This window comes from Dama dama, chromosome 33, assembly GCF_033118175.1.
Source record: "Dama dama isolate Ldn47 chromosome 33, ASM3311817v1, whole genome shotgun sequence".
Classification (NCBI taxonomy): Eukaryota; Metazoa; Chordata; class Mammalia; order Artiodactyla; family Cervidae; genus Dama; species Dama dama.
Genome location: NC_083713.1, coordinates 34419689 through 34437066, shown reverse-complemented (window position 1 = coordinate 34437066; position 17378 = coordinate 34419689). Strand labels below are relative to the sequence as shown.

The 17378-nt window shown below is 39.4% G+C and overlaps 1 protein-coding gene across 2 annotated transcripts in view; it reads right to left on the bottom strand.

Annotated features, from left to right (window-relative positions):
• The window catches only part of GRB14 (growth factor receptor bound protein 14), a 122078-nt gene that overhangs the window by 41788 nt on the left and 62912 nt on the right, over positions 1–17378 (bottom strand). For both annotated transcript variants that reach the window (XM_061135192.1, XM_061135193.1), the window contains one exon: positions 6628–6784. In XM_061135192.1, the coding sequence (XP_060991175.1) occupies positions 6628–6784 (157 nt within the window). The remainder of the gene's footprint in view (positions 1–6627; positions 6785–17378) is intronic.

Here is a 17378-nt window from a genome sequence, read left to right as displayed (position 1 = left end):
CTTCACAATTATTTCTGCTGGTGACCAGGGTGGTCACAACTCTGATGGCTGACGGGTCCCAAACAGCACAGGAAGTACAAATACACATTAGTATCAGTGTCAAACATCCACACGTGTGCTTCTTTCGCCAAAAGAAAAAGTGGAGTAGCTTCAAAGCAGGCTGTTGGGAAGGGTTCCCTCCCCACTGCTGTACACTGCTTCAGTCTTAAACAGGCCACGTGGGGAGAGCCGCACACACAGAAGTGGTTTCATTAAAAGTCTCCAGTCATTCATTTTGCTTATTAAAGCCACTCTACAGTGATATTCAGAATAGAAATCTCAGCTGTCCCCAGCAACGACTCTAAAATACAATTAATTCCACTTCCCGAGGAGTCTATAGCTATGCGCTTGAGGTATTGTGTTAATTGCCGCTGCTTCATGCCAGGAATCAAAACGGGAGCCAAGCCAACACGGATCCTAGTAAGTTCCAGAAGACTTAAAACTGAAGTTTCTTTTTCCCCCACCCTCCTCTTACACAATTCTAAAAGCAGGGGACTCCATCTGGGGAACTGCAGTGACATCCAGTGGCTGTGAAGTAAAATACACCAGCTACAAAACTTGGTTTGTTTTATAATTAGAGAAGGGGGAATATTTGTTGATTTACTGATATTTGAAATCCAACATCAATAAAGCTATGTATACATCTAGAAACTCATAATAACACAACCCCAAATCAGGCAAATCACGGATCTGTAACAAAAGCAGGATGTTGGGCTGCCCGCCATGATTTACTCTGCCTGGGAAAATTCTCAGCAGTATATATTAATAATTATGGACAGAGGTAATGAAATAATGATTCTGCAGTCAAAGCTCCAAAGGTCATATCACCATTCATGACGTGTATAAATTCAAGAACAAGTCATTTCCAAAATGAGCCCCTTGCTCAGCCAAAACAAATAACTGGCTCTGCAATAAAGTGGACTAGGCTGGATCAGTTGAATACCAGTAATTTCAGTACTACCTGGCTGAAGGGTTATATAAAAATGTTCTTGAGGTTTCAAAATTTCAATCTTGTATTTATAGCATGTATGTGAGACGGAGATGGACACTGAAGGAGACAAACCAACTACAGACTCCCTCAAAATTTTGCCTGATCCAATGGGGTGAAAAAAAAACAAACTTTCTTCCAAGGAAAACATGGAATATAGACAGGTATATAGATTTGTGCAAGGTTTAACTCTGGGTCAGGCATTTTATCACCGATTCTTTGTATTCTTATATGTGAAATGGAGATGAAATTAATGTACCTTGCAGGGTTGCTATGAAGCTAAATACTGAGTGTCTATCAAGATGAATGTGAAGCCTCTAAGTAGGGGCCCTGCACACACAAGATGCACCTTAATAGTAGCTACCACACATATAGAAAGAAAGAAAGAAAGTGAAGTCCCTCAGTCATGTCCGACTCTTTGCGATCCCATGGATTGTAGTCTACCAGGCTTCTCGGTCCATGGGATTTTCCAGGCAAGAGTACTGTAGTGGGTTGCCATTTCCTTCTCCAGGGGATCTTCTTGAATCAGGGATCGAACCCAGGCCTCCTACATTGCAGGCAGACGCTTTACCCTCTGAGTCACCAGAGAAGCCCAGGGAATCACGCATATACATTCATATTAAAATAAAAAGGAGTTTTCTTTGCCACACCAACTGTCACTCTAAAAATAGACTTTGGATTCGATGCATGCATGTGTAGCTTCAGTCACCTCCAACGTTTTGTGATCCTCTGGACTGTTGCCCTCTAGGCTCCGCTGTCCATAGGATTTCCCAGGCAACAATACTGAAGTAGGTTGCCATGCTCTCCTCGGGGGATCTTCCCAACCCAGGGACTGAACCCACATCTCCTGTATCTCCAGCATTGCAGGCAGATTATTTACTGCTGAGCCCCAGGGAAGTCTTTTGGATTTGCTAACCCTACCGTATTTTTAATGTCACGTGCTCCTCCTCCTGACCTCAGTAATCTGTGGTGTGCTAAAACGGATCAGAAGCAACAGTAGTAGCACATCTATTAACAACATAGCATGTCTCTGGAACTTTCCTAAGCTTATCTGGGACATTAAAGTCAACTGGAGTGCAGAAAACTCCCAGCTGTCATGATCTCATAAGTCAAAATGTTCTTGCCTACAAGGTTTCAGGATCTCACAAACACTAAGCCTCATATGTGTGCAGACCATGAGGTGAAGATGGTACAATGTGACATGCATCACTAGCAGAAATGAGAGATGGGCAAGGACCAAGCCAGGAAACCACAGATAATTTGATGTAAACGCAAAATTAATTTGCTTAGCCTCCAAATGGTTAAAACTTGCATTTGGGTCTTCTCAGTAGTAGACTTTAAAACTAAGTCAGATCCTACCGCTTTCTGATGCAAAAACGTCCAGTTACTTTTTGCCTTACTCAGTGTAAAAGTTCAGTCCCCTCCATGGCCTGAGGGCCCCACAGAAGCTCCATGCAGTCCCTTTCCACGACCTTCCTGACTCCCTAAGTGCCCACCTCTGGGCTGCTTCCTGAATACAAGCTGGTTGCCAAGTCCAGGCCTTCCCCCTTTATGTTCCCTCCTTGCTGAAGAATCTTCTTCCATTTAAGTGAAAGAGCTGCTCCTATCTGCTTCAATCTCCACCCAAACATCACACTGTCAGGGACACCTTCCCTGATTTCCCTGCCAGCCCTAGACTCCCTACCCCATTCTCTGCCTTCGTTTTCTCCCCAGTGCTAATCATTACCTAAGAGATTACACATTTTAATCACGTGTCTCTTGTCTTTCTCTTCCCATCAGAATGCAAATTCATCAGGGCATTGCTTTTTGTCTATTGTGCTCCTACTGTACCCTCAGGATCCATATACAAAACAGGCTTGTGCAAAACAGTCAATAGACATTTGTTAAGCTATTGGAAGAAAGCAATCAGGAAAGGCAGAAGGGGCAGAGGGAGTTCCTAGTTTTTGTGGAATCTGCAAAGTGGAAAAAAAAAAACTGAAAATACTAATGATTTTTTAAAAAAATCTTCACATACATATAGAAAGGTAGTTTACACAAGTGAACACACAGGCAAGAGATAATGTCAAAATAGAGAAACTACAGAAACATTTCAGTGTTGTTAAATTGTGGATAACATTGCTTACTTCTTGACATCTTTATTTCTAAGTTATTGGCAGTGAGACTAATTATTTTTGTACTAAAAATATTTTTAAAAAATAACAGACTATCCCTTCACCTTTAGGATTCTATGCATTGAAAACCCAGTTATTTCTATCAGAGAAAGGTCAACAATGTCCCCTGAACAACATGCAGAGCTCACTAGCTGGTCACCAAAGTTTGGCAAATGGTTTGTCCTTTGGTTCTTTAAGTCAACAGGATGTAAAGAAGATTTACAGTTCAGTATGTGAGTGCCTCACTTTATTGACAAAGGATATTGTCATCTGCACAGCATGTTTAAGGGGGAAACACTCCATCCTACTTGTTTTCATTTTAACATGCAAATAGCAAAAATGTTGCTCTTAGGCTGAAAAGATATTGCAAGAGTATTTATAAGCTGTTGCTGCTGCTGCTAAGTCGCTTCAGTCATGTCCGACTTGGTTCAACCCCATAGACGGCAGCCCACCAGGCTCCCCAGTCCCTGGGATTCTCCAGGCAAGAACACTGGAGTGGGTTGCCATTGCCTTCTCCAATTTATAAGCTACATACTCACAAATACAATTCAAAAACACACTGGTTTTATACTTCATGCTGAGAAAGACCACAGCACCATAAAAGTTGTTCTTGTCACACTGTTAGATAAAGAAGTGGAAGAAATAAAAAGGAAAAATCTGTTCCTCAGGAGTTTATTTGGACAGTCATTAACTATTATCATCTAACATCTCAGTGTATCCTTACAGAAATAAAGCAGTAGATTTTTTTTAAAAAAGGAAGGGAAGGTGGTAAATCTAATACACATTAGTAATTCAGTAGCATTAATGTCTGCAATTTTTCTACTGTATAAAGATATTATCTGAGTAAAAACAAAGAGAAAAAAAAGAACACAAGAAAGCTTTGGAACTCAATTTCTTTCTCATAAGCTTCGGCCTAATGCTTGGTTAATGAAACCATGAAACAATATTCTCACATCTTTGATTTTATTTCAGCAGTTTCCAGAAAATACAGTAATGGAGAAATATATTTCTATTCCGTGCCTGAAAGTTTAAATTTAGTATGTAGCTCAAATTAATTCTCAATGTTCCATTTTAAGCTTCTACATTAAAAGACTTGCACAAATCTTTTTATTCCTCATATAACCTGCAGTTGGTCTCCATGAACACTGCTGCTTGATTTACAGAGTAGATTTTATTACTGAACTTCAAGCTCTTTGTTAGGGATAAATCATAGTGACTATAACTGCAAAAGATGTTTAATGATTTTTAAAGTATCTCCAAGAGAAAAAGTTAAGAGTATAAAATACGTTTATTAGATATTATGTTAATTAAGAGTTATATTGCTAAAAGCCATAAGTAAACAAAATAGTTTGGAATTATGGCACGTGCCTTTTGAGAGTTACCACCATACTTCTAAGAGGTTAATGATCATAAATAGAAGCTAAATTAGTTACAAATGGCAATGAAGAAAATATATATTGGGTTTTTTCTGGCCTACGAAGGTGAGACAGCAAGTCACACGGACCAGTATAGCATACCTGCAAGATTCGAGTTTTCCTGGCAGGTATAGGCTCAGTTGCGGAGATCAGCTGACATGTTATGGCCCATTAACTCTCAAACAGAGGGGGTGGGAGGGTGGGCTGGGGTTCAGAATCCCTGCGGGGACTGTCCAAGCTTCTCTTCTACAAGTTTCCCTCTGTCCTCTCCCAAGGTCTTGACACATCTTAGGACAGCAATCTTCAAAGAGGAAGTACTACAGGCACTTTCTGAATTGTTTAGGGAATTCGAGGGACTTTAAATGAACCAACCACTTTCCAGAATTTTTTGAAAATGGATCCTCCTAAGAACATAACTTTTCTGCCAACATCATCTCCATTGTACTTCATAAGACAAAGGCAAACTTCTCATCCAAACTGAGCCTTGCTTTGGTACACTGCTCTGGGGCGTAAACGTGTTTGGTACACTGCTCTGGGGCGTAAACATGTTTCCTTTGTTCTATGTATCAAACAAAGGAAAATGTTTATAATACTAGCAGCTAGCTATGCAAGAAAGTGAATGACTCTCATAGCTAGGTATAAAATTTTCAGTTCTTTAAACAAACGGAAGGAACAAACTGTGCTGTCACTGACAGATTATTTAAAATAATTTTGATGATTTACTACTAAGTTGTTTGATATATAATGCAAAGAAGTTGGTGGTAGGCTAAATGATAGATACCTACATCTTAATCCCTGGAACCTGTGAACGTTACCTTACATGATAAAAAAACAAAAGAAAACAAAGCTTTGCACATATAATTGATTTAATGATCTTGAAGTAAAGAGAGCACCCTGGGTTATGCTGCATAAACCCTAAATGCTACTGTTCTGATAAGACAGTGACAGTGGGAGATTGCACATGGACAGAAGAGGACACAGTGTGAGCACGGAGGGAGAGAGCAGAGTGACGCAGCCATAAGCCAAGGCCTGCCAGCAGCCACAAGAAGCTAGAAGAGACAAGACAGAATTCTCTTCGTGAACCTCCAGAAGAAGTTCATCCCTGAAGATACCTTGAATTTAACCCACTGATACTGATTTCAGACTTCTGGCCTCCAGAATGCTAAGGGAATAAACTTCGGTTGTTTTAAGCCACTGAGTTCATGCTGATTTGTCACAGTAGCCAAGGGAAACTAACATAAAACGCTAAGAACCAGTGCTAAAATGATTCTTAAAAAGAATCAATGCTAAAATCAGTGCAAAACGCTAAGGACAGTGCTAAAATGGCACTGTCCTAACACACTCCTTCCTTTCTCATCTACCTACTGTGGGAACATGGTTTTTAACAGCAATATCTGTAAAAATAAGAAAAGGGAGACAAAATTATTGTTAAAGTCTGTCCCATTCTAGCAAGAGAATGGAAACAGTTTATAAGTTTTTAAAAGGTTTGAGAGGAAAAGCCTCTACAAGTTTACAATACAGAGATGCATTTCCAACTGAAAATAAGACTATTTTTTATGTTTATGACTTTCAAATGTGAAGGAATTATTTATTTCTTTAAGAAAAATTTAGGGTATACACTCACATAAAGTTAAACACCACTATGGGTATTTCCCATGGCTGTACTATAATTAATGTAAAATGTAGCTCACATTACAGCATATTTTATTAACCTCTCAAAAATTTTCTTTGTGCTACGAAAAATTTTTATGCAATGTATCTTTCCATCAACTTAGACTCTATGGTTTAGCTCCCAAATTTCCATAGATCATTATTGAAACAATGAGAGGTGGGAAATTTGTAATATTTCTATCCTTATTTCTATTCTAATGCTACTTCATTTTTCTCTCAATAACCACAACAAAAATTAAAAACAAAGAAAAGGATGATTCGTAACTGTCCTCTGTCTTTCCATAAGTGAAGCAAACCTTTGCCATATGATCAAAATTATAAAGGACAGAAAAGCAATGATATGACCATGATTTTGTGTCCTTACCTAGACCTACATGAGGCAGGTGCTCAAAAAGGGTCCAGCTGTGGTCATCAATGTAATGATTCTTCAAGATCAACAGCTGGCAAACATCTCGGGCAGTTATGTCACTGGGTACCTCTAAAGCTCTGCTGGTTTCATCTTCACTGTATACTTTAATTACCTGTGTAGGTAGAAATTAAAAAAAAAAAAAAGAGCTAGAATAGTCTGTTAAAAATATCATTCTAACAAGTCATTGAACTTATTGGTTGAGCTAATTACCAATTCCTCATACAGTCTATTTTACATCTAATTTTCTTATACATGGAGCAAATGGTTGCCCATCCAAGACTTGTTTATAACATGTCAAAGTCACTCTGTCCGACAACTTCCAATCTGTTAAGTGTGTAAACTTCAGGCCATTCAATGACCATTCAATGTCATTTTCCACCACTCTGATCTACTAAAAAACTATTCATCTCTTATCAACATTTAAAATTTTCCATTCCATATTTTAATCTGTAAATAATCCAAGTAACACAGGTGATTTATTCTCAGATATATACAAGTTGTAATAGCAGCAAAGATTTCTCTATTTCAGCTTATAGGAACTTTGGCAAAGACTGGCCAGGTGGTCACAAAATCCTTTTTTCTCTTCTGCCTTGCAAGTAGTTGTGTCCACAGGATTGAAATTTGGCCAACAGGATGTAAGTACGTGCAATGTGGCACTTACAGGTCTAGTCCCTACAGCTCTCCCACATACTGTCCTCCATTCTCTTACACCACCTAATCACTGAATGGAGATGATGACAAAGACCTAAAGAGGACAGCAGAGCTATGGGACAGAAGGAGGCTTTGTCTCTGAACGACCACCAAAAGGTGCTCAAGTAGGAATGCCTGCAAGGAACTTTGACAAGAGCAAGAAGTTAACTTTTACTGCTAACTTATTGTGATTTTGTATTTATCTATTACAGCAGCTTATGTCACCCCCAAAACATACAGAATCAGAGAAAGTTTCATATACATCACTCTCTTCAACATTTACCAAGTTGTGCTACCTGCTAGAATTTCCACTATTAACTATGGTATGTCATATATAAATTAAATTATGTTTTGGTTTTTTTTTTTTTTGGTTTTTAAAAAAGTGAGCACTTTTCTTTTTTTGCTTTTTTTTTTCCCCAATTATTTTTATTAGTTGGAGGCTAATTACTTTACAATATTGTAGTGGTTTTTGCCATGCATTGACATGAAGCAGCCATGGATTTACATGTGTTCCCCATCCTGAACCCCCTCCCACCTCCCTCCCCATCCCATCCCTCTGGGTCATCCCAGTGCACCAGCCCCGAGCACTTGTCTCATGCATCCAACTTTATGATGAACTAAATACCAACCAGTCCATCCTAAAGGAAATCAGTCCTGGGTGTTCATTGGAAGGACTGATGCTGAAGCTGAAACTCCAGTACTTTGGCCACCTCATGCGAAGAGTTGACTCATTGGAAAAGACCCTGATGCTGGGAGGGATTGGGGGCAGGAGAAGAAGGGGACAACAGAGGATGAGATGGCTGGATGGCATCACCGACTCGATGGGCATGAGTTTGAGTAAACTTTGGGAGTTGGTGATGGACAGGGAGGCCTGGCATGCTGCGATTCACGGGGTTGCAAAGAGTCAGACGTGACTGAGCAACTGAACTGAACTGACTGAAATACCTATGAAAGTAGTATAGTAAGATCAACACACACAAATGTCCAGAAGTTATAAAAAAACTCAATGTAAGAAATATTCTTGCTATAAAAATGCTGACGTTTAAACATTTTTAGCAATTCAAAGAAATGAAAATTAAAATGATGTATCAATTCTCTCCTATTGATTATTTTTCTAATTACATAAAATGACTGGAATGAAACAGCTGCTCTCTTACAACGATAGAGTGTTATAAATTGGTAAAACTATTTTTTACATCTATTGGAAAGTATCAAAAGCATTAGAGAGGCTATTTCTTCAACTTAGTAATTTCACTTAGGCAAACTATCTCAGTAAATCTGTCCTAAATATGGGGAAAATAGATTTAGTCATAGACATGTCCTGCAAAGCACTGTATATGTTCTATCAACCTAAATAGTTCACAACAAAAGAGTGGTAAACTATAGCACTTTCACAAAATGGAATATTATAAGGTGCTTAAAAATGTTATTCAAGAAAATGACATAAGAACTTTAAAAACAAATGCTTAAAATAAAATAAGTACACCAAAGTATAAGTTATGCACAGTCTTATTGGCTGGATTGGCTGCCGGGCACTGACTCCCCATCTAACTGCGTTCTGATTGGCTTTCAGAGAACCACTGCCTCCCTCACCATCAGTCTCTGTGATGCTGGCGGCTCTAACTTCAGCTCATCGACAGAGTAGTGGGCTGCTGGAACTTGCTCGTTGCAGTTGACTGTTAAACATTCAGGAACTTGACCAATCAGGCATCCTGAAATCAGCCATGGTGGGAGAATGTATACTGAAGAATTTGGCAAATGCTACAAATAGGTCTTTTTTAAAGAAAAAATTTTTAGAGCCAGTTTACCACTGCATGATTGCCTCAGCTCCACAGCGAATATATTATCTAGATGGATCAATCAACACCCAGAGTTTCCTTGGCAACAATGACTATTTCAGAGATGGGGGCATGACCTAATCAGAGCTGATCAGGGCCAATCTGGACATCATAAAGTGGGTCTTCTTTTCCACTGGGCAGGGGTAGGTGTGGCTGCTACTGTTCACAAAGAGAAAGACTGTGGAAAAATAGGGTCCCACATGGAATAAATCACACCAAGAGATGAAGAGTCCTGAGAATAACCCTGTGCCCTTGGACCAAGGAACTTTTGAAGTCTTTGTGTTTTAATAATATGTGTGCTATGAGGCTGTACACTTCTAGTGGTAATATCCACCTACTTATCTCTGTTGTTCTAGCCATAGACCTTCTCTAAGTCCTCCATACTGCTAGAGGAATAAACTTTCTAATAGCCGATCATATCAGGTCATTCTTCTAAAATTCTTCAGGGCCTCTTCATTGTCCTAACCCAAGCAGCTCATTGTGCAAAGCCCCCAGGCAAAGTGCCCATCCTCTGCTAAGTGTTTTAATATAAGGCTGGCTTCCTAGGTGGTTCAATGGTAAAGAATCCGCCTGTCAACGCAGAAGACACAGGAAATGTGCGCTCAATTCCTGGGTCAGGAACATCCCCTGGAGAAGGAAATGACAACCCACTCCAGTATTCTCACTTGGAAAATCCCATGGACAGAGGAGCCTTGCTGGCTACAGTCCATGGGTCACAAAGAATTGGACACGACTGAGTGAGCATGCACATGTATGTCAGCAAAAGAGTTGGCTGTTGCCCTCAGAGAGCTGAAGCTCAGTGGGGAAAGCAATATTAAAAACAATAATTAGAAAGTAGGACATAAAAATGCAGTATGTTACTCAGTCATCAAACGGGTGTTAGGAGAAGCCCAAAAGACATCCCTGGGAAAGTGATATTCAGGCTAAGACCTGAAGGAGGAGTGGGCAGTGGCTCGGCAAAAAGAGGGTAAGAGCATTTCAAGATAAGGGAAGTGAAGTCAGGCAAAGTCCCTGGGGCAAGAAGAAACTTGGCAGGTTCTAATGATTAACAGAGTCAGGGGTAGCAGGATCAGCAAACAGAGAGCATGGTCCTAAGGAAACAGTCGTAAACACGATGGTCGTAATAGGGGTGTAAGACTCTAAGTTCAGAATTGACTTAAGAATCACTGAGCTTATAGGTGGTAAACAAACTTGTGGACATGGATATATCAGACAAGGGAGAAAAGGAAGAAGCATGAGGGAAAAAAGAATCTAGGGCTGAACCCTGAGAAATTCCCATATTTAATGGTGAGTTAGAGGCAAGAAAAGTCTGAAAGATGAAGTGAAACAGAGAACCAGGGAAAGTGGGGCCCCAGGGAATGAAGCCCACACTCTAGCACACACACAGCTTGCAGCCCGCCAGGCTCCTCTGTCCATGGAATTCTCCAGGAAAGAATACTAGAGTGGGTTGCCATTTTCTTCTCCAGGGGATCTTCCCAACCCAGGGATCAAACCTGCATCTCCTGCACTGGCAGGCAGATTCTTTACCACTAAGCCACCTGGGAAGCCCCTCACAGCATGTGTATCCCCAGCAAGTCAGCCTATGGAACAGGTCACTCTGACCGTAGACAAATATGATATACATTTGCTACTCCTTCCATTTGCTCATGAGGTATCCTCTACTTGAAATCTTTGCTCCAACCACCAACAACATGCTTTATTTGGCAAATACCTACTTATCATTTGGCTCCAATTTCAATAGCACTTCCTCCAGAAAGTCTTCCTGAAAGTTTATAATTTTCTATTTGAATATCTTTCTCCTCAACTGTACTAGTAAGCTCCTTTAAGGAAAATCTCTATTTACTCACCATTTGACATGATATCCCAGGGACTGAGCCCAAGTAAATGTATGGCTTAATAAAGATCTTTGGAACAAATGAACTTTGTACCCATGCAAAATGTTTTGTACATAATACTCAATGCATATTTGTAAATTTTAATTTGGAAAAAATTTCCTGTTGCAAAAGTATAAATTGATCAAATTCTAGTGCTCAGGAAATTAAAATTGTTCTATTTTTCTTATAAATAGTCCTAGGAAAGAACTGACAATATTGCCATCAGCAGACAGTTCTGAGTTTTGGAGTCACTGAGGCAGCTATAAGGTCATTTTATATCAGAAAAACTAAGAAATAAAAATCTGGAGACACTGCCAAAATGAGATGAAGTGTCTGAGCCCTCAATTCAATGCCTTTACTTTAGGGTTAAGATGTGTTGCTCACTAAGATCCCAAGATCTGTTTGGAATCTCAGTGTTTCCTGAGATTGCAGCTGGGAAGGCTATTGTTCTTACGCCTGTGTCCTCATTGCCTTCAGACAAATCTCAGTGCCAATTGCTGAGGTGCTAAGAGATGCCATCCACCATGCTGCTGTGGTCAAGCACTGGTGGGAGCATTTGCCAAAAGCAACATGAAGATGACCAATCCTGAGAGGACAAGAAGATCTGACTTGGATCTGACTTCATGTGGAACAATGATAAGCCTCCATTTCAGTACTCTCAGAGGCCAATGCCCACTCCACGCCAGGGGTTGGGAATGAGCTGGTGGCCAGTGGACAGGTTCCCTGGACTTCCTGACTACCCCCATGCTTTCTTACAATAAACTCCCATCATGTAGGATAACGGAAGCATGCCTCTTATTTTTCACGCTCTGTTGTTTATATCAGACGAACTACAAAATGAAAATCTGGAGATATTTTAAAGTCTAAGCCAAATCCAAGAAGAGAACAGAACAGAGCAAGAGGTAAGCTTTGGGGAAAATGAAAAAGACATCTAACCAACCAGGAAATGCCATTAATCTCTTCAGTTGACGTTGCTACAAATTTTTTAAAAAATAAAGTTGCCAAGAATTGAGACACATAAATTTAGAAGGACAAGGCTAATTTAAATTTCTGGAATAAGTGCATGTACTCATTTTTTTAAATAAATAACACTTGTTAGGAGAAAAACTCAATATTTTTGTTTGAACTCCATTTCAAATCCTTCTTAAAAAAAAAAAGTTCCATTTAATGCTGACATTTGTCCAAAATACACATTTATCAACAAATGATAAAATTACACTTTTGGTTGATATTCCACAGTCCCTGTCATCTCGCAGATCTATTCAGTACTTATGAAAAACTCCTTACACTACCCATGGAGAGGCTTTGTTAAAATGTCTCATTTCTGTTTTTACCTTTTTCTCCTTGAAATTTATGAAAAGGGGAAAGATAATCTAACCCTTAACTCTTTAGTAGGTTGAATATGCCCCTTGCCAATATTATTACTACACTAAACTTTCCTATTTAAGAAAAATGTCAAGTCTTACGTGAATCTACATGATTACTACAAATTTAAACTAAAGTACAAACTTTTGTGAGCATACTAAAACCAAATAGCAGGGTTGCTCTTATGAATCATTAGAGCAAAACAGTGGTATTCTATTTCCTCCACATACTGAAAGATAAAAACAGAGAGATATGGAGCTCGTATAATCATGCTATTTAATAAAGGGATATTGTACATTTCCAATGCAGTGGCCCAAATCCTCAACTTTCTATATAAAGTTAAAAAAAACAGGGTAAAAAGAAGTCATATCAATTGATCCACAAGATTATATGCAATGTATCTTAGCAAGAAGAAATCCTCCCAGAACCCTAAAGAAGAACAGGAACTGTCTTTGTCTCATCAATGAGCAGACACTTGATTAGCAAGAAAGACAAGTATTGATAAGATCTGTCTATAACATCCCACCAGGATGAACAGAGAGAGCTCCGGAGGACAGCCAACAATGTACACACAGGCTGTGTTGAGGAAGCCCTCAAGTGTCGCTATAATCCTGACAGAGCAGCCTTGGCCTTTAGCGTGGTTTACAGTTTAAACTGCTCTGGGAGCATGTGGCATCCAGCAATGAAAATGTAGTATAAAGACCCAGTAGCCCCTGCAAGAGGACATGCCAGCATGGGGATGGAGCAGATCTCTGTTTTGGCTGACATCCTTATCAAGACAGTTTATATACTTTATACCCCAACTCCCCTAGACTGGCCTTTCATAAAAAAATAAGTGGAGGCAAGAGATTAAAAAATTAACATAACTCATTTTGACAGCAGTAGACACAACAATGTTCAAACATACAAAGACAGCAAGAAATGGTTAACTTCAGAAAAGAAATCTGAAAGCCTAGGGACTAAAGGAGATGAACTACTTAAAACATAAGACAAAGGCTACTGCCAAAAATTAGAGACTGAAGTTGAAAGTCAATTTGATATGTATTGCTTTGCCCTCAAAGCACACACAGTAGTCATCTGTTATTTTCCCCGGAAATTCTGATTCTCAGAGCAGCTTATGTGGGAAGTCTCAGGAAAGGCCTGGGCAGGAGCTAAGCAATCAGCCTTTCTCATCCTTCCCGAAGACTCCAGAAAGTGATGGAACAGGATGGCTACTTCCTTTCCAAACTGGATTCATCCTAGAATATGGGGAAATACTGAGGATCGTCATCTGGTCATTTGGCGAAACCACAGAGCAAAAAAGGGCGCTGGACCCACTGGTAAGTAACTAGCTACTTGATAACCTTCCCCCATTTACTGCTTTGTTTCTTCAGAGAAAAGAGGAAAAGGTGATAATCATTCAGCAGGTAAAAAGCAAGCACAGACTAAGCATAACTACTTGAGCAAGAATCTACAGGATGAAGTAAGAGACCGTTTTTAAAAAAAAAAAGAAGAACGAATAAGCAAAAGGGAAGGAAAAAGACCACTGGATATGGCCATTTTCTGTATCAAAGTTTCTATTTTGGGGAAAATTAAATTTGATTTTTAGATTAAGTACCCTTAAATACCACATTTAATATTTAATTAAATATTAGTTAAACACCATCATTTAAATACCAAGATCTTACTAGAATGAAAATTACCTAACTTTTCAAAAGAAAGATAAATGCATTTATTGTACCTATTAATTATATATGATGTTTATATATAATTAATAAAAAATAAGGAACAAGGTAAAGTCCATAGAAATTTGATTTCAACTAGGTCCCAAAGTAAAGCTTATTTCTACTGTTCTTTAAAATTTTATCATCCAAGTACAGCCAGATTATAAAGATATCTTTTAATGCTTCAGATTTTTTTTCTCCATTATTTTTAACAGATAGGCAATGTACCTAAAACAGTGAAATATTTTCATATAGAGGTCAGAGTAGCCCTGGATTTTTACATTCTTCTAAATAAGGAATGCAACGTCCTAAGATAAGAAGAGACAGATATTTTGAATTAAGCAACTCGGTGTGTTCCCTTGAAGGAAATGGCAAATAATATATTCATTCTTGCTTTTTCCAAACCTCTAGCAAAACGTTATATTTAAAAACAAAGAATGTTCCAAAAGATCCTAACAGTTCAAGAAAAGCTGTTGCTTCCTTATTGCTACCCTTCATATTTTGCTAGCTGTCAAATATTTATTAAGAGCAAAACAGTACATAGTTTAGAGAAATCAGATAGTAGGGACTTAAATTCTTGTCATTAGACGAGACATTCAACAACATATTTTATTTAAGCATGAGCAGTACATGTTCAATTAGCTATCTGATATTAACTCAAAATTGATACTGTCACTAATATCAGAATTACAAGAAATGAATGACATAAACGGGTCCATTTCATACTCCGGTGGCCCCTTTCAGTTTTATTCCCTATGATCCTTCCCTTATTCTCTAACTCTGATCTTATTTTTCTCAGTTTCTTCAAACAGCCATGACCCTTCCTGACATGGGGTCTTTGCACTTCCTACTACCACTGCCTAAAACACTGTCCCTCCACTTTCTGTTTCTCCTTCCTCAGATAAACCTTCCATTCTGTGGGGAAGTTTTCAATGCTTCTCCCAGTTGAGGTCCCAGCCCTTTGTTTCATGTATGCATACGTGCAATTATGTGATCAGTATCCATCAGCTTCCACTACTCAGCATGCTACATGACACCAGGGATGACGTCAATATGCAATTCCCACCATGTCCCCCAGCAGTCAGCACAGTGCCTAGCACAGGGTAAAGAGTCTTTTAGTGACAACTGATACCATCACGAACGGCTCTGTAGGAGACAATATTAGGGATTCCCAAACAGTAGCTTGGAAACCTCACCAGGTTTAAAAACTTCGAGGGGAGGAAGGGCCCGCATGAGACCAAAGAGAAAACACAGGCAAAGTTTCCAAGAAATCGGCAGACTCAACAAAGGTGGATGAGATGACATCTCTAGGACTTTGTGAGAGTTTGAAAAAAAAATAAAGACCATATGGGTGGAACAAATATCATGAGCAAAGATACTTGGACTGAAGAGGCGAAAACTGTGCATGAAAACAGGAGACAGAAGACTCAGCTGAGATGAGAGAGACTGAGTGCCGAGGATCAGGTGAGGAAGCATGGGCGCTGGGAGGCCTGTGGAAGCAGCATCCTGGCCCAGCACTGCCGGACACTGGTTTCCATCAATGCAAACTAGCGAGGAGGGCACCCAAGAGCGGATCCTTTTTAACATACACAGACAACAAACTACCTTTTTTTCAATGGCTGGAAATAGATAATTAAGTTTTAAAAAGACAGTTTTACCAGAATAAGATTATCATGTGGTAAGAGAATGATAAATAACCACATGGCGATCTAATCATTTGGGAACAAATTCGGTTACAAGTAATACAAAAATCGATTTGACAATGGCTTATTAACTAAATTAAAGTTTTTATTTTTTTTTCTTTTTCTTACATTTGAAGACAGAGGTGGACAGCTCAGGGTCTGATGAGGCCATTCCATCAAGTAACTATGGATCCAGGCTCTTTAAATATCAGTTCACAATCCCTCAAGGTCACAAGGTGGATCATCCCCACACCACCTTTGTAAAAATCCTCAACTTGGTTACATCTGGAGGTTATCACATTTTAGCAGGAACATCAGAGTTTATGCCAGGATAAAGAGATGAACTAACTCAGAGTTAAAGCGTCTGTGTGGCTGGGGATCCATACAGATCTTCTGGGAGTTTCGTATGAATTCAGAAAGCCAGGATGAAGCTTTTTGCTGTATGAATTCATTTCCCGTCTAGCATCAGGCCCTGAGGCCCAGTGTGGCCTCACTACTGGAAATGCCCCAGGCCTGGCATGGCAGGGGATTTAGCACTGCCCCACCTGACAATCTGGATCGGTGACACCGGAGAATCATGCCATGTCTAGGCTTCCAACCAAGAGGAGAAAAGTGTGTCTGCAGGCAAAGAGGGGCCCAGAAACTCTCCTTCAAGCCCCGTTGCTCTTCTCTATTCTTCATCCTTTCTGCTCTCCTTCTCAGGCCAAGAGCCAGGCAGATTGCTCATTCCTTGGACTTTCTTTCTCCCTCAAGGATAGCAAGAAAGACCCTAACTCAAACGAGCGTCCAATTTTATAAAGCAAGATATCAGAAGCCCTTTCGTTGTGCTCTGTTATGTGGTAGGAAAGAGGGCAAAAGAAACAGCTCCAATTTCATTATAAAAGAAAGTAAACATTAAAATTAAGTCTAAAAATATCCCAAACCATGGACACACACATATACATATGAATATATTCATGTTATTTTAGGACCTAAATCCAACACAAATAATAAAAAGGGTCAAAGCACAAATCCCACTCTAATGTTCCCAGTAACTTCATCAAAGGAGTGTTCTCTGAAGCCTCAGTGTTTTTAAAACTCATGTAATTCCTGTGAAGATGCCAGTGCTGACTAATTCATCTTTGAAGTAAAAAAAAAAAACCCCTTCACAAGTGCTAATGCTTATTCATATTTAAAGCAGAAAACCACTGGTCATGCTTATGTTGGACACAATGTTATTCCAGTATCTCATTTCAGTTTTTCAGCAGTCGTTTGTTCCCAGAATAACCATAAGACATGCCTAAGCGAAAAAGTTAATAACTGTTTCACACAGTGAGGAAGAAGGACAAGTAGGGGAGGGGCAAGGGGAGAAGAGTTTAGAAAAGAGGAGAAAACATGAGGACAGGAAAGAATATTTATTAGAGCCCAGGACCCATCAGACTTTTTGTTGTAAATTCTTGAGCTGCCTGGCATCAACCGAAGCACTTTTAGGACCTGTTTCAGTGATTTTCAAAAGCACATCTTCTCACATTTAACTTCTCTGAACCTTAGGCGTAACTTACCATCAACGGTTAC